A 23078-nucleotide genomic window follows, 5' to 3' on the forward strand; every position below is an offset into this window, starting at 1 on the left:
AGAGAGAATGTCCTGACAGATGTTGAGGGAGCCAACTAGGGAAAGAGCCCTGCTGGACCTGTTGTGTACAGAGGACTTATGGGTGATGTGATGGTTGGAGGCTATCTTGGGATTAGCAATAGTGAAATGATAAGAGTTTTTTATCCTTGGAGAAATAACAAAGTGTGTGTGGGGAGTGGGGGTGGTCAGCAGAACTGCTGCCTTGTACTTCTGGAGGGCAGAATTTGTCCTGTTTAGGAGCCTGGTTGACAGAGTCCCTTGGGAGGCAGTCCTGAAGGACAAAGGAGTCCAGGAAGGCTGGAAATTAAAGAAGGAAACCTTAAAGGCACAGGAACTATGCACAGTCTCTATGTGCTGAAAGACAAGCCGGTAGGATAGAAGACCAGATTGGATGAACAGAGAGCTTTGGCTGAAACTCAATAAAAAAGGAAGAGTTTATCACCTTTAGAAGAAGGGTCAGGTAACTCACAGAACTACAAGAATGATGTGATTTTACACAGGGAGAAAATTAGAAGGGTCAAAGCCCAGCTAGAGCTTAATCCAGCTACTGCCATAAAAGACAACAAAAATGTTTCTATAAATGTATTAGCAACAAAAGGAGGGGTAAGGGGAGTCTCCATCCTTTATTGGATGTTAGGGAAACATAGTGACAAAGGATGAGGAAAAGGCTGAGGTGCTTAAGACCTTCTTTGCCTCAGTCTTTAATAGTAGGACCAGACCAGTAGTTCTTGGGGTACCCAGCCCACTTAGCTGGAAGACAGGGATGGGGAGCAGAAAGAAGCCCCCATAATCCAAGGGGAAACAGTCAGTGACCTTCTAAACCACTTAGACACACACAAGCCTGTGGGGCTGGATGGAATCTATCCAAGGGTACTGAAGGAGCTGGTGGAATTTCTCACTGAGTCACTTTCAATCATTTATCAGCATTTTTGGCTAATCGGGGACATCCCAGTTGACTGGAGGTTAGCAAATGTGATGCCCATCCACAAGATGGGCTGGAAGGAGGATCTGGCAAACTCCAGGTCTGTCAGCCTGACCTCAGTGCCAGGGAAGGTTAGGGAGCAGATCATCTTGAATGCCATCATATGGCATGTACAGGAAAACCAGATGATCAGGGCAGGTCATTGTGGGCTTATGAAAGGCAGGTCCTGCTGGATTAACCTGATCTCCTTCTATGACAAGGTGATCCACTTAATGGATGAGGGAAAGGCTGTGGATGCTGTCTACCTAGACTTCAGTAAAGCCTTTAACACCATTCCCCGCAGCGTTTTCCTGGAGAAACTGGCTGCTCATGGCTTGGATGGGTGTACTGTTTGCTGAGTGAAAAACCGGCTGGATGAGCCCAAAGAGTGGTGGTGAATGGAGTTAAATCCAGTTGGTGGCCAGTTCCCCAGGGGCCGGTTCTGTTTAATATCTTTATCAATGATCTGGATGAGGGAATCAGGTGCACCCTCAGTAAGTTTGCAGACAACACCAGGTTGATCTGCTTGAGGATAGGAAGGCTCTACAGAGGGATCTGGGCAGGCTGGTTCGATGGGCTGAGGCCAGTTGTATGAGGTTCAATAAGGCTCTGTCTCAGGATCTGCACTTGGGTTGCAACAATGCTGGCAGGCTTGAGAAGAGCGGCTGGAAAGCTTCCCAGTGGAAAAGGACCTGGGATGTTGGTTAACAGCCAGTTGAATATAATCCAGCAGTGTGGCCAGACGGGCAAGAAGGTCAATGGCGTCCTGGCTTAGTGTGGCCAGGAAGACTTGTCTGCCTGTACTTTACAGTGGCCACACCTCAAATACTATGTTCAGGTTTGGCCCCCTCACTACAAGAAAGACAGTGAGGTGCTGGAGTGTGTCCAAAGAAGGGCAGTGAAGCTGGTGATGAATCTAGAGCAAAAGTCTCATGAGGAGCGGCTGGGAGAACTGAGGTTGTTTAGCCTGGAGAAAAGGAGGCTTAGGAGAGACCTTATCTGAAAGGTGATTGTAGCTAGGTGGATGTCAGTCTCTTCTCGCAAGTAATAAGTACTAGAACAAGAGGAAATGGCCTCAAGTTACATCGGGGAGGTTTAGGTTGGATATTGGGAAAAAAATTTTCCCGGAAATTCTTGTCAAGCATTGAAACAGGCTGCCCAGGGAAGTGGTTGAGTCCCTATCCTTGGAGGTATTTAGAAGATGGGTTGATGTGGTGCCCAGGGGCATGGTTTAGTGGTGGACTTAATGGTTGGACATCATGATTTTAAAGGCATTTTCCAATCTAAATGATTCTAAAATTTTGTGATCTTCGGTCATTGTTTTTTAATGAAACTCTAGGTGCCAGAAAACCTGTGTTATTATTTTATGGACACATGCCCTAAGATGGTATGAAAAACCATTTGGAACTGCCTATCTTTCTGTATCAAATCTGTATCAACACCTGTATTTTGGCTAAAATTAAGTGAGATTAACTCACTTTTTTGTTTAACTCTGATTTCCAGAGTCATATTATTTAATGCAAGAATATTCAAAAGAAGTGAAATGTATATGTCGCAGTGGCAAAAAGCAGAAAATTAGAGAAAAGAAAATTAGAAGGAAAAAAATAAGGTTTTCCAGCTAAGATCTAGCTCTTTCATTTACGTATATATTTGAAGATAGTTTAATGTTTTTTGAGAGTCTCCAAGTTCTCAAAATGCAGGAAAACATGTTCCCTTATCAGAGGTGATGAGATTCAAATCATGTATTAACCAGCTCGACTATGTACACTGCATAAAGGTTGTGACAATTTCATGTAAAATAATAAAAGTATCTCCTATAATTGATTCTTTTCATTGTTTCATAAAACTGGTTTGTTTGACTGTGGGAGAGTTTGCATTGAATTTTCATTACCTACTTCTGAACAATTTACACTGGGATTGAGACAGTATTGAGCTAATGAGTTAGAATTTATATTGAGCCTTAACTGTCTTCATGAAGTAACTAGGGAAAGAAAATCATGGCAATAATGGAGTATTTTTCATTATAAACTATGCTGTACAGCTTTTACAATCAGGTTTTTAATAGATCCAGAGAAATTAAATTGGAATTCTACCAACTTTTGTGCTTTTGTCACCCCATAAAGACGATGTTAAAAAAGTGTCAAGACTAATGTGCTACTCCTCTTTCTGCTGAAGAAGGAGGAGGTGGTATCAGTCTTCTTGTTTTTCAGGCCTTGTTGTTCATTCAGTAACAAGATGTATGTAGAAAAACATTCAGAAACATGCATTTTGCTGTAATCCGTAATGCCAATGGAAATTGTGTATAGGTTAAATAGGTCTTGACTGGAGTTACCTTAAAGTCCTTGTGAAGAGAAATTCCCATGAAAATAGTAGAAACTTTCAAAGTCAGGAGGGTGAAATTGTGCTCTATATGAAAAAGGAAGCAGTCATCTATTGCTTATGGGTAAATTAATATTGTTGAGAATGCATGCATATCTAAATATTTATTAGTATATTCAAACATTGCTTATTGATTATATATGGTAAATAAACATGTTGTGTAAACATACACAAACTCAATCTCAGCATTATACTAGATAGCCACTATGAAAAAGTCATCAGATTAGAAGACAAATTAATAATGCTATATGAATTTTTAGTATTGTATGCTTCTGTTTAATTATGTGGGTATTTTTGATGAGGAGGTCTGCAATAGTGAAAAAGGGTGTTTCTCAAATATATGAATAAATTATTGCTCGTCTCAACACTTATTTGTCCATATTCTTCCTTGCTGTTAGGCTGTTCCACTACCGGAAGACTTCAGGAATCAATTAATAATCTCTTCCATTTTAACTAATAATATAAAATAGAAACTGAATATACAAAACAGAATCATCAGCCAAGCATATAAGCATACATGTTGGTGCTCTGAAGAAATTAAAATTTTAGTTACTTCCTATAATGTTTATTTATTCACAATTGCAAGAAGAAATATGACTGAAGTTTGAATTTTAATTGGCATAACAGGCAATATTCTTTTTTTAAACATTTTTCAGGTAAAAATATTCCCATATGTATAAAACAAATGCCATACATAGTTTTGCTTGCTAAGAATGGCAAAAATAGAAAAAAAAAAAAAAAAAAAAGGAAAACTAAAAGTCCTTTCCCCAACCCACATACTAAAAGAAGAAAAAAAAAAAAAATAAAAAAATTGCCACTTGCCAAAAAGGTTAGATTGCTGACCTTGCTTCCAAATTCAGAAATTGAAAATTTGGAGTCTTCCTACGTCCAAATAATATATATTCATTCCCCACAGGCAGCAGTGATGGTTCTTGGGATAAAGAAAAACTTCAGTCTCCCCCCACCCAAGGATCACAGGCCTCTGTTAACCACCCCAACTTGCCTGGACAACATAATGTTCCAGTTAGCCATCCTCTCAACCCTCTTCAACAGAACCACCTTCTGCCAAATGGTACGGGTTGACATCTTTCAGCACTAACACCAGCAGTTTTCCAGTTCCTGTCTTTATTTTGTGTTCATATAAATAGGCTGTGAAAAAACAAAGATGTGGGGAATATTGGAATGCTTATTTTGAAGTATTAAGCAGGGGAAGTGGAAACAATAAAGAACAAATACATATACAATTAAATTTATACCTAAAATAACTGCTAACCTGTGCATCAGTGGCATAATATGCATTGCTAAGGCACCTTGCAGCAGATACAAAAAAAAAAAAAAACCACCCAAAAATAAAAGGCCATTGCTTAGCAATGGTATCATACATTACAGTGATACAAGCAAAGATGTCTAATAGCCTATCCTTGTAGCTAGAAACCCTACACCATTGTTAGTGATTTACCTACGTGTATTCTGTAAGAGAACTGACATATAGCTGCTTTGTCCTGCAGTGTGAACCATCTTGTCACCCATCACTTGAGTTATCGTCCATCAGGACAAAAAAAGATGATTTTTTAAAAAAATGCATAAACGTATTTTCCTTCTGTTTTGTTTTTTTTTTTTTCCATCAGGATTGGAACTTCCTTTTATGATGATGCCCCACCCATTAATTCCCGTGAGCCTACCTCCAGCATCTGTCACGATGGCAATGAGCCAGATGAATCACCTAAGTACTATTGCCAACATGGCAGCAGCAGCACAAGTGCAGAGTCCTCCATCCAGAGTTGAGACATCTGTTATTAAGGTAACTACATAAAAAAAGACCCAAAAGAAACACACAAAATTCTAGCACACTTAAAACTGTTAAGTATTATAAAGATGGATAGTTGTCAAATGCTATAAGGTAAGTCATAAAGTCACTATACAAGAAACCCAACTGTTCTAGCTCTGGGAATACAGTAGGCTGCTGGTGGCCAGTGTTATCTTCTCAGTTCTCCTTTCACTCTATAAATCAGTATTGAAAAAGTGTTTAAGCTGAAGCATTTTCATATAGAATACACAGCTCTCTGATTTCTTGTATTTCATAGTCTGTGATCTAACAGCAATGTTCGTCGATACCAAATTACTCCTTTCTTAAATCAGAAGAGACTCTTTTTCCAACTTTTAAATCTAAGCCTTTGAACTGAAATGCTGCAAATTATCTGAAGAAGGCTGAGAGTCTCGATACTTTACTTCTGCAAAATCTGAATTGCTAAATCATAGAACAGAATGGAATGAAGTTGCACAGAACAGACCCAGTAGTCTATAGGCCAGAACTGCAGTATTGTAGAAAATCTAAAAAAATCTAAATTAAAAAAAAAAATCTAAAAAAAAAAAATCTACAAAAATAACATCTGAAATTGTCTACCCATTAAGTTTTGTTTGCTTAACTGTAACTAATCAATCTGGTTAAAGAGGTATTTATTTAGCAGAGGCATGAAATCTTCTGATTGAAGATGTTCCATTTTCATTTTAAAGGCATTTCCCCCGCAACACTGGATATTTATAATTTGATTTGACATTTATTCAGATACCTGCATTTTTACCTGCTATCCTTCTTTAGTTCTAGTAAATGAGACACTGAAAGTACACAAACTTTTGTGCTTTTAGTTAACATTCATATGTTAGAAATAGACATGCAAAGGCAAGGGTGTTAATATTTTAGCATTACATTGGAAATCTGTCCAGTAATGTAATTCCACTGACAAAACAAATGGGTAAACTTAAAATCTCTTGGACTTTCAAATCAAGAGTTGCAAAAGTTTTGAAGTTCATAATGTTTTAACCAGAGTGAAGAGGTCTGACTTTATCAAGACATTCAATATGCTTGTGTTCCTGTCCTCTTTAACCTAACAAGCCCAGAATCATAAATAAGCATTTAGTTAAACGTCAGCAAATCTATGATGCTGTTGACCTGGAAGAATATGATCAGATGACCTAACCTAAGTACCTGCACTTTCAAATGTAAGATCTTCTCTGGAGGCCTTCAGTGACATCCCTTTCTTACCTTTGATGACATAAGGAGCTAAGACATTGATTTGAGAAGAATTCTTCCTTTAGGTGCTGTGTCAGCAAGGCTTGATTCCACCCTTATGTCCATCTTTCCCATATCTTGGTAATATAAACATTCTGCTGCTTACTGTTCAATTACATGGTGATTTGGGCACATTTATTTTTTCTATTTTCTCTTGATCAATATGTAGTAAGAGTTAACATGATGCTCTGTGACACCTCATAGCAGCCTTCCAGTATCTGAAGGGGGCCTATAAGAATGCTGGGGAGGGACTCTTCATTAGGGACTGTAGTGATAGGACAAGGGGGAACAGGTTAAAACTTAAGGGAAGTTCAGACTGGATATAAGGAAGAAGTTCTTTACTCTAAGGGTGGTGAGGCACTGGAGTGGGTTGCCTAGGGAAGCTGTGAATGCTCTATCCCTGGCAGTGTTCAAGGCCAGGTTGGACAGAGCCTTGAGTAACATGGTTTAGTGTGAGGTGTCTCTGCCCACGGCAGGGGGGTTCGAACTAGATGATCTTAAGGTCCTTTCTAACCCTAAATATTCCATGGTTCTATGATTCTATGACCCGTGGATGGATTTCATCAGGTCCTATGGACTTGTGCACGTTTAGGTTCTTAAGATGGTCTCGAATCAAATCCCCTCCTACAGTGGACCTAGGGTCTTCATTCTCACAGTCCCTGTGTCTGCTTTCCAATACTTGGGTGGTGCGGTCAGAGCCTTTGCCAGTGAAGACTGAGGCAAAGAAGTCATTAAGAACCTCAGCCTTCCCCAGATCCAGGGTAGGCAGTTCTCCAGATAGCTTCCGGAGGGGGCCCACGTTGTCCCTAGTCTGTCTTTTACTCCCTACGTACCTATAGAATCCCTTCCTGTTATCCTTTAACATCCCTAGCCAAGTTTAATTCTAACTGGGCCTTAGCCTTCCTTACCTGGGCCCTAGCTTCCTGGACAGCATCCCTGTATTATTCCCAGGCTGCCTGTCCCTGCTTCCACCTTCTATAAGCCTCTTTTTTCCTTTGAATTTTCCTGAGCAGCTCCTTATCCATCCAAGGAGGTCTCCTGGCCCTCCTGCTGCACTTCCTTCTAGTTGGGATGCAACACTCCTGAGCTTGGAGCAGGTGATCCTTGAATAACAACCAAGAGTCTTGGGCCCCCCTGCCCTCTAGGGCTGTATCCCATGGAACCTTACTAAGCAGGCTCCTGAAGAGGCCAAAGTCTGCTCTCTTGAAGTCCAGGGCAGTGAGCTTGCTGCACGCTCTTCTCACTGTCCTGAGGATCTCGAATTCAACCATCTCATGATCACTGCAACCAAGGCTGCCCTGGAGCGTCACATTTCCAACCAGCCCTTCCCTGTTGGTGAGCACGAGGTCAAGCATGGCACCTCTCCTTGTTGGCTCCTCTATTACTTGCAGAAGGAAGTTGCCTTCCACACAATCGAGGAACCTCCTGGATTGCCTGTGCCGGGCCGTACCTTCGCTCCAACAGATATCAGGGTGGTTGAAGTCCCCCATGAGAACAAGGGCCTGTGAGCGTGAGGCTGTTCCTATCTGCCTATAGAGCACTTCATCCACAGATTCCTCTTGATCAGGAGGTCTGTAACAGATCCCCACAGTAATGTCCCCTATCGCTCTGCTCACCCGTCCCCAGACAGAGTTCTACACTCTGCAGCCTATCCCTACCATAAATAGCAACTCCCCCTCCCCGCCTGCCAGGCTTGTCTTTTCTATAGAGCCTGTAACCTTCCATTCCAACACTCCAGTCATAGGAGCCATCCCACCATGTTTCTATGAGACCTATTATATCATATCCCCGTATATGTGCGCACATCTCTCATTCTTCTTGTTTGTTCCCCATACTGTGAGTGTTTGTATAGAGGCATCTGAGCCAAGCTCCAAATGAAGCCGGCTAATTAACTGGAGCAGTTGAAATAGCTCTACATCACTCCGAGCATTTATTACAGGTGCTGGCAACTGACTGGGAGAGCTGGGATGGAATGATGCCCCCCTCCCCCAACACATCTAGTTTAAAGCAACCTTGACCAGCCTGGCAAGCCTCCTACCAAAACCACTCTTCCTCTTTGTCAGACCAGCTCCACCAGCCCCCAGTAGACCTGGCCTCCCAAATTGAGTCCCATGCTCTAGATACCCAAACCTCTGACTATGGCACCACCCTTCTAACCTGGCCAATCTTCCCAGCCTTTTTAAGGTCCTCCCCTGTATCCTGGAGAATTGATGAAAAGACTTTCTGAACTCCAGAGCCCCTAACCACCTCTCCCAGGGCTCTGTAGTTCTTCTTAATGTTCTCCGGGCTACTGCCGTCTATATCACTAGCACCCACATGGATCACCAGAAGTGGGTAATAGTCAGTGGAACTTATTAGACCAGGCAGCCTCTCTGCAACATCCCTGATCCGAGTCTTTGGTAGTCAACACACCTCCCTTTAGAGTGGGTCAGTACTGAACAGGATTGAAATATAAACCCCAACAACATAAAAGCGTGAGTTCATTGTTAAGGGAAATTTCGTCCCATGAGCATAGACATAATGTCACTGACAATTTACCTGTTCCTCACTAGGCGTAGTCAGAGGCTGTGGTTTTAGTGTCTTTTGAATTATATGTACTGAGAAGTTGAGTAAGAAACTCTAATCAGCATACTTTTTGAACCTTTCCCTGACAATGTAAAATTTATGAATAATAACTTATATCACAATCAAAATAAATATCTTAGAGAATAGATATAAGTGAGAAGGTCAAACCTTTTTTCTTTACAGGAATGGATAAATAGCGCAGTTGCTGTCTTTCACAAAACCATTTGTTATTAGAATCAGTTCTTCCTTTATTTTACTGCTCCATTTTTGCACTTTTTGGTTTTGTTTTACTTACCTTCTGGCTCATTTTTTAACCCTAATTTTACTGACATGTTTTTCCTCAGTGATAATGTTTCCACAAGTTGATTTGAAAAGTCTGTGAGTCACTCATCTTGGAGTTCCTAGTGAAATTATAGTGTAGATTTGAAATTAGAGTACAAGATCTTTACAAGTTTAAACTCTGCTTGAAAGTTAGACCTCTGAGAAATACCTACTTTTAAAACTAAATCAATAGTAACCTTATTTAATTAAGTAACAAAACCCAAAATTAAGTCTTAGAAAATCTGAGTCTTCATATTATAAATAATCTGACTCATTGAATAGAATTGCCTTTGTGAACAGTGCCACAGTAGATGGCTTGCTGACCTTTCCTTCCAATTCAGAATTCACAGTGCTGTTATCTTTAAACTTACAAAGCTTCAAATGCTTTTCTATTACCAGGCAATATCTCATTTCTTTGTGATAAGAAGTTGAAATAAAGCTGAGATCATGTACTAACCAAACATTTTATCCTGCTATGTTCAGGGGATGAGACAAAGAAAAAATTACAAGGGAAGCCTTACAAAGCAAAACCTTAGATTTGACAGTGAACTCTGAGCTCTAAAATCTTTACAATTATATTTCAGAAGAGTGTTGTGCCCTTTCAAACATGACACGAGCATTAGATGTCTTTCTGTAATAGAATGTTTAGATATATGAGTTGGATGAATAAGAGGAGAGCAACAACAAGCAGGGACAGCAGATTGTGACAGCAATGAATTGCAGTGAGTGTGACAGCTGTGACCTGGGGATGCTTCAGACATGAGGTGGCTTTCATCACCTGCCCGTGGTTTCAAAAGCTCATCTTGTTAGCAGTCTCACTACATCACTTTTTTCACACAGCAGAAAGATGTATGAAAATATGAAGGACATACCTCATATTAATAACAACACTGTAAAATTTAGAGCAGCGTGCCAGAATAAAAAAAGTTACACTTTATCCATACTTACAGAAAGTATTAACAGTAAAGCAGAAGAAACCAATACCTGCAGCTGAACAAGTGACCAGTGACACAGTAGTTTTCCACTGCATATTAAATCTGTGAGGCTAAATGTTGCTAATTCTCTAAATATATCACAGCTCTGATTGCATTATACTTGTTTATAACTTGTTTGTATATATGTATATATATATTCCTGTTATCTAATAGCAGAAATTTGAACTTTGAGAGAGTTCAAGCCTGGTGACCTAGGCTGCAGCCCACGGACGGTGCAAGGCGGGTAGTGGGCCCCTGGCACAACAGGCCCAGGGCTTCCTGGAGTCAGGTTGCTTGGGAATGCAGCCCAAAACAGGTGGTAAACTCCATCCAAGGATAAATACTGGCATAAGACCAAAATTAGCTATTAATTTATTTAACCAAGATAGCTACTGAGAGATCTTTTTTTCCTTTTTAACTCAGTTTATAGGTCTGTTCTGACAAGAATTTTTATTTTAGCGTTCATTCACTTTTTCATTTTTCATTGACAGTATGTGTTCCTATTGATGTAATTTATCATTCCCATAATTCACCTATAATTTCACCTATAATTGTTACCAAAACATCCACTTAATAGCCAAAGAGAATAAATATTATAATGCCGTACAGAAATGACAGACCAGACTACATTTCAATGTTTCAGAGTGTTGGTGAGCAAGTTCAGAGAGTGGACCTGAAAGGAAGCAGACTGATGAAAGAGGAAAATGGGCAAGTTCATTCCATGGAGGGAGTGGGCAGCAGAGGGACTCCAGAAGTTTCAGCTTAAGTTTTCCGTAACTGTGGTGTGAGCAGCCTTATATTTAGTGCAGACTTTTAATACCAAAAGATACCGGCCATCAGAAGATACTTCAGTGTAGAAGAGTTTACTGATAACTTAGAGAAATTACGAATTTTTTTGTAGGGTTAGGTAAGGTATTTCTCAAAATTGTCTGGCACTCAGTCCAGTCGGAAGCACCTTGAAAGTACAGTTAGACATCCTGGCAAGAAAATCCTTCTGCTTTGCTGCTATTATCAATGAAGTAGAATTTTCCTGTACTATCAACTTGAGAAAACTTCCAGGATTATCAGTATATCAGATGTTACTGTAAAATTGTTTGATGAGTGTCTTCGTGCATTGAGTAAAATTACATCCTAAGCTTATCTTAAAGGACCATCACTGAATTTCAAAATACATAAGACTAACATTAAGGAATACTAGAATGCCTCTACAACCTTAATGTGACAGCATTCCGTGCATATAGTACAGTGTAATTTTAATTTCACCATCACATATTGTATTTATCCACAGAACCGCTACCTCATTCAGTGATTTTTTTTTTGTATGTTTTGTTTTTTAAGTTAATGTCTGGCTCAGTCATCTTTAACCTATCTGACATGAATCTTGTGTTGAATGCAAAAGTTTTCTATGGACACTTCTGTGCCTTACAGGAATAGTATTATGCAAAAAGTGATAGGTACATATTTGCACCATTCTTATAAAGCTGAGTATGCTATACCCATTTTACAGAAGGGAAATAAGAGCAAAATTATTTCTACGCTAAATTAGCAGAAATGCCCTTTTTAGATGCTTGACCTGAAAAATGCCTGACATTTCAGGTAACCTATGATTTTGAGAGACATTTGTTCAATCAAAACAGAAATTTTGACATTACTTTAAAGTTTTTGTCTTGACTGCAAAGAAAAATATATTATGCACAAGTGCATGCAAAGTAAAGCTACTTTCATGTCCTCATTATCTGATACACAAAGTAAACTTAAGTTTTCTTCATATAAGAAGAAATTTAATTCAATATAAAATATTTAAATAGTAAGAAGCCATTACAATAAATATTCTAGAATAAAAATAAGACTATCAGCTCCTAAAAATATCTGCTTTTACAATATTGGGAAAGCTAATGTGAAAATTGTGATAAACATACAAAGTTTGAAGGATATTATAAAGCAAATATTTCATTTTATTTTTATCATGACAGCAGAAAATATGAATCTTAAAGCTATTTGTATGAACTTGAACATAGCAGAGAAAATCTGCAGGTTAGAATAACTTTTGTTTTTATTAAAAATGTTAATATAAATATGTATATGCATATTTACTTCTTATTCTTCCTTTAACAAAGGCCAAAGTGTAGCTGAACTCCTTTATTTTGGCTTAATCATAGAATCATCCAATAGTTCGGGTTGGAAAGGACCTTAAGATCATCTAGTTCCAACTCCTCTGCCATGGGCAGGGACACCACACACTAAACCATGTCACCCAAGGCTCTGTCCAACCTGGCCTTGAACACCGCCAAGGATGGAGCATTCACAACCTCCCTGGGCAACCCATTCCAGTGTCTCACCACCCTCTCAGTAAAGAATTTCTTCCTTATATCCAATCTGAACTTCCCCTGTTTAAGTTTGAACCTGTTACCCCTTGTCCTGTCACTACAGTCCCTAATGAAGAGTCCCTCCCCAGCATCCTTGTAGGCCCCCCTCAGATACTGGAAGGCTGCTATGAGGTCTCCACGCAGCCTTCTCTTCTCCAGGCTGAACAGCCCCAACTTTCTCAGCCTGTCTTCATACGGAAGGTGCTCCAGTCCCCTGATCATACTCGTGGCCCTCCTCTGGACTTGTTCAACAGTTCCATGTCCTTTTTATGTTGAGGACACCGGAACTGCACACAGTACTCCAAGTGATGTCTCAGGAGAGCAGAGTAGAGGGGCAGGATCACCTCCTTTGACCTGCTGGTCACACTCCTTTTGATGCAGCCCAGGATACGGTTGGCTTTCTGGGCTGCAGGAGCACACTGCCGGCTCATGTTCATTTTCTCATTGACCAACACCCCCAAGTCCTTCTGTGCAGGGCTGCTCTGAATCTCTTCTCTGCCTAACCTGTAGCTGTGCCTGGGATTGGTCCAACCCAGGTGTAGGACCATGCACTTATGGTTAAACTTCATCAGGTTGGCATCAGCCTACCATACAAGCATGTCGAGGTCCCTCTGGATGGCATTCCTTCCCTCCGGCGTATCAACCGAGCCACACAGCTTGGTGTCATTGGCAAACTTGCTGAGGGCGCACTCAATCCCACTGTCCGTGTCACCGACAAAGATGTTGAACAAGACCGGTCCCAACACCTATCCCTGAGGGACACCACTCGCTACCAGTCTCCAGCCGGACATTGAGCCATTGACCACAGCTTATAGTTATACTACAGCTATATCTATATGATCAAAATTATTTTAACTTTTAATACAGGTGTCTTGGGTTTTTTTTTTAAATTGGCTTAGAGGACTGTAACTGTATGTCTGGTAGGTTGTGATTTAGAATAATGTATTTTTTTTTAATATGGAATCCTAGTATATGTTTTAACATGCATGTTTTCGAGGTCCAGTTTGAACCTAATAGCAGCCATATGCTCACATGAATTAATTTGCATCATGTAAAATAGATATCTAAAGATAACACCTGACATAGAGAAGGTAATACAAATTTTTCTCTTTGGCAGTTTTGCATATTCACATGTATAAGAGCGAACTATAAACGTTGTGTAAGATTAATTTGATGCCAAATGGCCATGAGGCCAGGTACAAGGGTTGGGATTCATTTTGCTGTCTTCTAGGGCGTAATTAGTTGGGCGTATTTTAGATAGCTACTTTAGAATTAGGTGAGTTGTACCTTGGAAATGTAAATGTGCAGGTAAAAAATGAGCCCAGGGTGACTAGCTCAGATGTAGACATTTTTAGTACTGATAGTGGCATGCATTCAGATGAATTGTTGTTTGCCTGGATGTACAGTTTGGATTCACTTTGAGGGGTGGATTCCTAGTGGTGCTTCTTAAGCTTGCATAGTTGTTCTTCAAGTAAGACTAAATTTTCGAAGGAGGAGACAAAAAGCAGAAAACCACAGGAAAAGTCTGTCCAACTTGCCACTAAGAAATTGCTAATTCAATTTGGAGAGTGTTTTTGCATGTCTGTATGTTTGCATGGTGCATGGGGTTTGTAGGGTTTTTTTGAATACCTTTGAAGAGTATTTTGTTTGTTAGATCAAATATTCACTTAGAAGGCAAGATATAATTTATTGATTCAATTGAAAGGATACATACAAAAAAAGAAATAGGTCCAAAATAATTTGTAAATATTAGGACTAAACATTAATTTGGAGTCTTATAGTGTTGTAGACTAAAGCTGAAAGAAAAAGGAAACTGTAAAAGCAAAATACCCTGTTGGAGGGAGTACAAAAGATATTTATGTAATTCAAGTCTTTCATTCATTCAAATAATATAATGTCAAATAAGTATGCCATTCTACAAGAAAGCCATTCCTGGAATACTTCTCACACAAGTTAAAAATAGGTCAGTAAGGAGCTGAAGATTTAAAAGTCTGTGTTTTCGTCATTGTGAAAGAGGTTATTATAATTTTACTACAAAAAGGCTTGGAAGCCAGGTGCCTTCCTAGAAAGGTCAGAATAGTATAAATCTGTTTCTGATTAAACACCTTTTACTTTTTTTTTTCTAATTAATAGTGTATGAAACAGCATGTCATCTATCCTTTCACCAGTATGAAGTTACCTATACTGTTGAAAAGTATAGTGCTGAAAATAAGTTATTTTATCCTCCAGTGAGTTGAAGCACAAATGTCCTTGAAGGAGTTTGTTAAGTACTGAAGAGCATGAAGACAGCCAAATAGTTTTAAAGGCAATATACCTCTAGAGCTATATTTAGTTGCATGTCTAGAGCTCAGTCCATGACCAAAATTAAAGGGTGACTAAGCCCAAGAGAGAAGTCTTGCAGAGAAACTAGAACAAAGGAGAAAGCTGAGACGTGAAGGTGGAGAGAACCTACGAGTTATCACTGCCTTGTCTGTCTTCTTAGGAATGGAAGGATTAATCCTACAGATATTATCTGAAATGTCTTCTTTTCAATAGTGATACGGGGACCAACAGTTGACCTCCATCAACTTTATGTTTTCTTATATTTTTGAGGAAGACTTTTGGTAATGCACTTTTCAAACAATGAAAATATTTTGCTGGAGCAGAACAAAAGGAGACAAAAAAACCCCCCCAAAACTAATATTGGATAACTACCTTTGTGACCTGGTAAGAAGTAAAAGGCATATATGATGTAGGGTTGAAAGTACTTATGGGCTTTTGGATACCATTACTAATATATGAAAAGATGTAGAAATATATATTTCCATTTTACTTGGAGATGCTAAGACAGTATTATGTTGTGAATGATATCAGATATTCTCAAACAAAATTTGAGTGGTTGCTAATTCTAGAGACAGCTTCAATCTCATAAGTTAAAATCTCTAATAGTTAAAATCTTTTACCTGTTCTTTGCAAAATAGTAATAATGAAAGATGCCCAGTGTCAAGGGAAAAATCCTATTATCTATGAAATGGACTTGATATTGAAGGTGCGTAACATGTAATGTCAGTGAAGTAAGAGTATGGGAAAGGGCATTTCAGCTCCCTAGAGTGAAAGTTTCATATATTGTAGGAACATTTTTGGAGGAGTTAAATGTCAGATTCTTAAATGCTCAGGATTCATGATTTGGATCACCAAGATAAGGAGTGCTTTAAATTTGGCCCTTAAGAGTATGTTCTCCATTGCTTAATAAAGTCTCCAGTCCTGATTCCTAGTTGAGAGTCTTACCAATTTTGAAAAGTTGGTCAACCATATGTTAAATGGCTAAAATTGTTCACACTACTTTTTACTTGTGAGTACATGTACAAACAAATAGGGAAGCAAAAATTTGAGAAGAAAGGTAGCTAGTGAGGGTTATGTTTTACAAGCAATAAATAATTTATGTCTTTTGGTTTCTCTTAAATATTGGCAATAGAGTTTTGGGAGCTATTCAGCTCATCAACCAGCAAGGATGGTGTTTTTGGCATCCTGTTGCCTCTCCAGAAGGCAGCACATCTTTTGTGGGTCCTGTCTGTCAGCTTGGTATGGACATCTCAAATGTGGCTCAGATTTGTGCCTCAAATGGCTCAAATGTGAGCACCTGAATTGAGCTGTAAGTGTCTGGTTTTGGAGGAGGCACCATTGACTTTATTGTCTTTATCTCAGCTGACTGAAATGGGAGAGAACTTAGCTTCAAGATTGTCCCCCTCATGTAGCATCCTACATACAGGTGTCTGAAATTTCATATCTAGCTCATGTCTCAAAATTGCATTTAGATACTGACATTCATATGTGTTGATTTCAAATTGAACACTGCGCAGTTTCCTTCTCATGCTTAATTTTAGCAAAGCAAAGTCACTCAGATTTTCTCTCTCTCTCTTTTTACTTACATGTTGAAAGACAATGAGCCTACAGCACAAATTAGTGCAGTGAGACTACAGTACAAGCCAACACCAGATTCTCTAGAGATATCTTTAATTAAGTGGAATTAAGTTTGTCCTGGGACTAGACAAGTGTTAGGAAAAATACTGGACAGTGGACAGTATCCTGGGTGATTACTGTTGTCAGCATTATAATGTAGTAAATTCTGTTTCTTTTCTCTGTCATGTAGACTTACTTGTATTAAAGTGGCATTTTTGCAGAAGTTGCAAAATAGCTCTTATTATCTGACTTGTTTATTGATCACAATTTCGCACATTTCCTTTTTTGAAAATTTTGAAATTAAGTCTCAATGTGATAGTAATATTTTACCACAAACAAAATCCATCTTTTCTACACAAAATCTCTAGTAAGAAAGGCAGCTTATATTGATATTAGAGCTCCATTAGTTTATCATGATGACTTCTTAGAGCTACAGAGTATTTCAATTAATTTTTAGTAGCATTTCCATTTATTATTGCATCTAGTTTTGATAAAGACAAAAAATCACTATAGACTAATATTATTGATTGTGGAGTTATGAAGCAAGGATATAAAAAAATGAGTTAAACTAGTAAATTAATTTATTCTCAGTTCCTCCCATAGTTCAATCCCATGTTTTGTTGGAGTTAAAGGGTATTTTACAAATGAATTGATAAAGCCAGTGTATATAGTTTTTCGTAGAGTTTGCTATGTCATATTATATATGAAAAAAAACTTATTATTTATTTTGTTTGTGCAGTAATTATATTTTCTTGTCCTGTGCATTCCTTTTGCTCTATCCATCTCATAATATGCACTGTAAAAGCACACATAAATAAATAGGATAAACAAATTAAGCTGTTTAAATGAATTAATCTACTCTGCAGCTCTGTATTCAAATCTTATGTGCTCACTGGATTTCATTTTAATGAAACCCTTCTAGAAACAATACATTGTATGCCAAACAGTGAAATTACATATTAAATGAATTATTAAATATGCCATGTTCCAATTTATACCAAATCTGTACGCTGTGCATGTTTAAATCCTCCTAAATCTAAAGAAACAAATCTTTTACATTCTGAAAACATCTGCATTATAATCCTCCTCTTGAACACTCAGTTCATGGACATATAAACACAATCAAAGTCATAATAAGCCTAGAGCTATGATGCAGTTAAACTATCCTCATCAGTGTTTTTGACTTAAAAACCCTGCAACTATTAGAGTGGTATCCACTTAAATGTCTTGAAACATTGCTCTGGAAAGTCTGCTCCCACTCCACCAATAGACCCACAGAATCCATTCGCAATCAGAATCTCAAGTTTAGCAAATATTTATTATGAAGCTTACCTGGAACAAATTTATTGATTACTATAAATGGTCATATTGGTAAGTTTCATAGAATGCATTGAGAGAAATAAATATTCGTCTAGCTACTGTGCATGAAAAATAATGACTGCTGCAGAAACAATTTGCTGTGTGAGGAATGTGATGCTGTTTTCAGGAAAACTTTTAGGCATTTGCAGCACCAAGGTTTCATACGTGTTATTGAACATATACTATTATGTGTGAACACATACTTTCAGTAGTATTTCATTACTGAAAGCTTTCAGTGAGTTTAGTATATTCAAGTTCTTGGGGTTTTTTTCTTGGTTTGTTTTTTTTTTTTTTTTGGTTTTTTTTTTTTTTTTTTTTTAGTTAGGAGTCAGCATTTCAATTATCAAAACAAAAAAAAGGCAACAACAAAAACAAAAAAAATCCTAGTTTAACATTTTTAATCCCTCCAATAGATTTCCATTATAGGTATTATTTATTTTTATCACTGTCCAACCAAACCGACCTAGCTCACTGTCCTGGGTTCAGCAGCAGCAGGACACTCGCACATATTTTAGCAATGACATGGAGTTGTGGGAGCTATTAGCAATAAAAAGGAAACTGCAGGGAAAGATAGAGAATTTTCTAGAAAGGACTGTTCTGAGCTTGTCTCCCTTTGTTTATTGTTTCTGTCAAAGGTCTGTATAAATGTCAGATATTTCTATCTGCTACAAACCCATGGTTCTCACGTAACAGAAGTGCAGTTCAAACCATCACAGTTCTCATGCTCTAATTTTCAGAATCAAGGAACATCTCGAAGTGCATCATACCTCCTCCTGGCTACCATGCCAGTCATTCCCCTGGGGAGAAAGTCACGAATGGGTTTCTTCCCCAGTTTGAAAAAGTGATATGGCCACTGTTACAAAAAATGTGGTTCATTCCAGGTTTGTTCTTCATGGTATAAGCAGATATTTGGACTTCCATCAGTTACTGGTATAGTTTAGGGAGATTATATTTTCTTTATGATCCATGGCAGTGCCATAAGACATAGTTGCTCAAGAAATCCATTTGAAATTAAAATATGGAGTAACATTCAGCATAAACTGTAACAGATGCAACACAGTCTGATCTTTATTTATTTACAAAAATAAGGCTAAAGTCTACAAGCCGAAATGTATACTTCCAATTCAACAGCATGCTGACAGAAAGGTGGGGGGGGGGGGGGGGAAGAAGAATAAAAAATGGCAAAACAAACCCTTATTTTTATAAGTAGTTCAGAAATCAGTTTAAAAGCCTGACAGGATGAGCAGTGCTCACATTGCATACTAAAACGTAAGGTCTAGCATCCTAAAATTGCAATGTTGGCTTTGAGAATACCCTGCAAATCCTGGACACCTCACAGTGGAAAGAACAGGTTGTCATTTAGAAGGAAGGTACATTTTAGTGAAGTGGAAACAGAATTTTACTTTAATATTCCTTTTTTTTTTCTGTAATTATTTTTTTGTGGGGTCTAGGAACGTGTTCCAGATAGCCCTTCTCCTGCTCCTTCTCTTGAAGAGGGCCGAAGACCTGGCAGCCATCCATCCTCTCATCGAAGCAGCAGTGTGTCCAGCTCTCCTGCACGGACTGAGAGCTCTTCAGACAGAATCCGTAGGTCACATTCTTCTCCTTGTCACCACTTCAAATTTGATTAGGTGCAGCTGGTTTTTCTAATCAAAATGCCCTCATCTTAAATAGATCTCAAATGTATCGTGTTCTGAAGTTCAGCTGCAATAACTATCTCCCAACATTATGTTCCCCAGTTTACAGTATCATAATATCTGATGCTACATTAACGGGTACTGGTATAAACTGCCGTCATGTCATATTAAGCATAAAGATATGAGCTATGATATACAGAATTGCAGCTGAGAAGCAATTTGCTAGATTAGTTTTAGAACTGAACATATAGTGTAAACATTTTTTAAAGAAATTGAGTTTTATTTAATCTGGTTACTCTGGTTTGATTTCTAAATTGAATCTGACTTCATAAGCAACATTTTACATGGTAGAATTGCTTGGTAAAGAGAAGAATTAGGTTAAATCAATAAAAAAATGTGTGTACTTCATAATTTTTTTCAATATAAAAATTTGAAATGGCGAGAAATAAGATACAGAGAGTATTGTCACCTCGTAGCTCACAAGGGATGGAGTGAAATTAAACCATAGTGTCTCAGAGTGATACCATTTTTATCAAGGCTCCAAGTACAGGATGCATATTACATGACAAAAGTCCTGAGTTCTATAATATTCCAGTGCAAAAGCCTGGAAATCAAGGTTGTGTACACATTTTATGGATATTTACTTAAATTCATATTGTGCTTGTCCATCCCTTTTATTATTGCTCCATTGCAGGTTTTTGTGCTTTCAGGGCATCTTCCCACAGTGGAATTTCTTAGTAGGTGAAACTAGAGGATGTGGCATGCAGATAGAAGGCCAGGAAAACCCTATATGAAATACATAGTCATGTTGATTAGAAAGCAGCACATGCATCTTTTAGACTGCTCCCTTTCAGGCTGTCTGTAGACTTAGGAAGCTGACTCTTCATTGACCTTCTGATGAAAGATCTTTCATTACTATGTGATGAAAAATGACTTAGCAAAGAAAAGAAATGAGGCCTGACCATGACAAGCTGAAAATTCTGTTTTCTTATCACTTGGACGATTCAGATTGCAGATTAAACTGTCATCCCGTATATTGTGACCTAAGTATTTCCCTAGGCTTGACTCCCAAGCCTTTTGTTATATTTTTCTCTCTCTCAGGGAGGGAAGCAACAGAGTGGCTTTGGTGGGTACCTGATATCCAGCCAGGGTCAACCTACCACAGAGTTCATAAGGAAAGTTCTGGAAAAAAATCTTACAAACCTGGATTTGTAATTTAGGGATTGTTTTTTTTAAAAAAATTGATTATTATAATAAAAAAAAACCCAAAACCAAAACATTGCAGAACTTTTCTGTTGTTCTGTTTAAAAAAAAAAAAAAAGTTAAATAAAGAGATACTTACTGTTTTTCCTAATGAATGACACTTTTTTTTTGTAAACAAATTCAGCTTACTCTGCTTACTTACCAGCAGAGAGGAGTGGGACCTTTACACATTGTTTATTCCAATGGGAGCATTAACAGAGTTCCTTAAATAATGGATCATTTCAGTAACTATTTATAAAACAACTCTTTTTCTCTCTTATCTGATTGTTAGCATCACACCTTAAGTACATCTGCTTTTGTGTTCCAGCAAGAGTAAGATGTAGGCTGCAGAAATAAGGGTTGTATATAAAGAAATGCTTTATTAGAAATAGCATAAACCTCTTGCAAATAAAGTTTTTCAGGATAAAAGCATAAGTATGTAAACCACCCTGTATGCATTTCTGAGGTATGTTTTGAGAATCATGAAGGTCTGTTTGAGAACTGTTGGAAAGAGCTTGTCAAGCTGTCTGATGAGCAAATAAGCAATCCTACTGTTGCACAGTGGATTTTGAAAAAGTGCTAATCACTGGGAAGGCCACAATGCTTTATTTAGGGAAGTTAAGAACTGCATATTGGGAATACTGATATACAAGATTTTTTTTACAGCTAACTAACTAAAAAAGGTTACTCAGAACCTTCTGTGCTTTTTGGGCTTGCTTCATTTTGCATTGCAGTTCTTGTTAAATAAACAAGAAAATACTTTTAAGTATCCAACTTTGTCCAAAGATACTGAACTCTTTTAAAATTAATTGTTTTGAACTAGAACTAACAGGAAAAAACTGTCTTGCTCTATGGATACTGATAGCACAAATTAAGTAACTTTGTGGTTGTTAGAATTCTTGCATAATTAAGAGGAAAAATATATAAAATAAGCACAAAAGTGTATTGTTAATATAACAGCTGATTTTCTGCCTGCCTGCACTTGTGTCTATCAGCTGTCCATCAGAACGGGCTATCTATGAACCAAATGCTGATGGGTTTGTCACCTAATGTCCTGCCTGGACCTAAGGAGGGTGATCTGGCTGGTCATGACGTGGGACATGAGACAAAAAGAATGCACATTGAGAAAGGTAATATGAGTATCATTATTCTACTGTTTCAGTGTAAAACAAGTATTGCCTCAACAGCTAAATAGTATTATAATTGTGATTTTTATTTTTTTAATTGGGATCTTTTGCTTGTTTGCCTTTTGCTTCACAAATTATAACAGAATGATAGCTTCCTTGATTCTTCTACTTTGTGGTCCTTGAGATTAATGAACAATATTTAAATGAGGAGGCTTTTCATAAATATTACAAAGAAGGATGAGTGAAAAACAGTTTTACATTACTGTTGTGTTGCCGACCCTTCTACAACACTGTTTAGGTATTAAGTTTCTGTCTCCATCCAGTTGACTTTAATGACCTACTTCCCAAAGGGACTGAGCACCGTGAAAATTAGTCCATGTGTGCAAAAAGGAAAAAGGCTAATACCAAGCCATTAAATTAGGCAGTTGCATAAAATGAGGCTGGTACACATTATATAATGGGATTTAAATTTAATTGAGTATATGACCAAAGTGTTTGATCTAGGTGAATAGTCCACATGCACTTATGCTGATTATGACACCATTTCATCTCTGTTGGTATTCAAAGTTAAGTTTCTGTTCAGGGTTGTTACAGGGGATTTTGGAAGGGCGGTGGTGGAATTTTAAAAGGTAAATTGATGTTATATTTACCTATATGTGAATTACAGACTAAAAATGTTTTAGTTAAAGAGAAGTTAGAAATACAACATATCCATTGAAAAAATATTCTTTGGGCTTCTCAGAAAAGTCAGTTCTTTAAGCACAAGAGAAAAAGTAAAAGGTATAATAGGTAGGCATAGAAACAGAGCTGGGGAAACTGCTGCAGTAATAAAGATTTCAGCAAAAAGACATTTTGGGCCATATTTTTATAGCTATGATACCTTCTCTGCCTTGTGTTTGAACACTGAGATATGAAAAAGAATTAAAATCTGGACAATTCTATTCTGGACAGGTGGCATTTTTAATAGGATTACTAGGAAAATTAATGGAAACAACATTTCTTTTATATAAACCATTTAGTTTGGTTCATTGCACACACAACCTGTTTTAGTTTATACTATGCCCTCACTCAGCCCCTGCAAATTGTATCCCTGCTGTGACGTATGATGTGATCAAATAGGTTTGTTTTGAATTTCCAT

The 23078-nt window shown here is 37.9% G+C and overlaps 1 protein-coding gene across 4 annotated transcripts in view; it reads left to right on the top strand.

The window, feature by feature from the left end:
- The window catches only part of DACH1 (dachshund family transcription factor 1), a gene marked incomplete at its 5' end in the record, with an annotated part of 382732 nt that overhangs the window by 247250 nt on the left and 112404 nt on the right, over positions 1-23078 (top strand). Inside the window, 4 exons of one of the 4 annotated variants that reach the window (XM_080613963.1) lie at positions 4257-4412; positions 4969-5141; positions 19386-19521; positions 21809-21943. The exons of 2 other annotated variants lie outside the window; for them this stretch is intronic. In XM_080613963.1, the coding sequence (XP_080470089.1) occupies positions 4257-4412; positions 4969-5141; positions 19386-19521; positions 21809-21943 (600 nt within the window). The remainder of the gene's footprint in view (positions 1-4256; positions 4413-4968; positions 5142-19385; positions 19522-21808; positions 21944-23078) is intronic. One more of the 4 variants, XM_080613964.1, reaches the window with a different exon arrangement.

The sequence above is a fragment of the Psittacula echo genome (genome assembly GCF_963264785.1).
Source record: "Psittacula echo genome assembly, chromosome: 3".
In the NCBI taxonomy this organism is placed as follows: Eukaryota; Metazoa; Chordata; class Aves; order Psittaciformes; family Psittacidae; genus Psittacula; species Psittacula echo.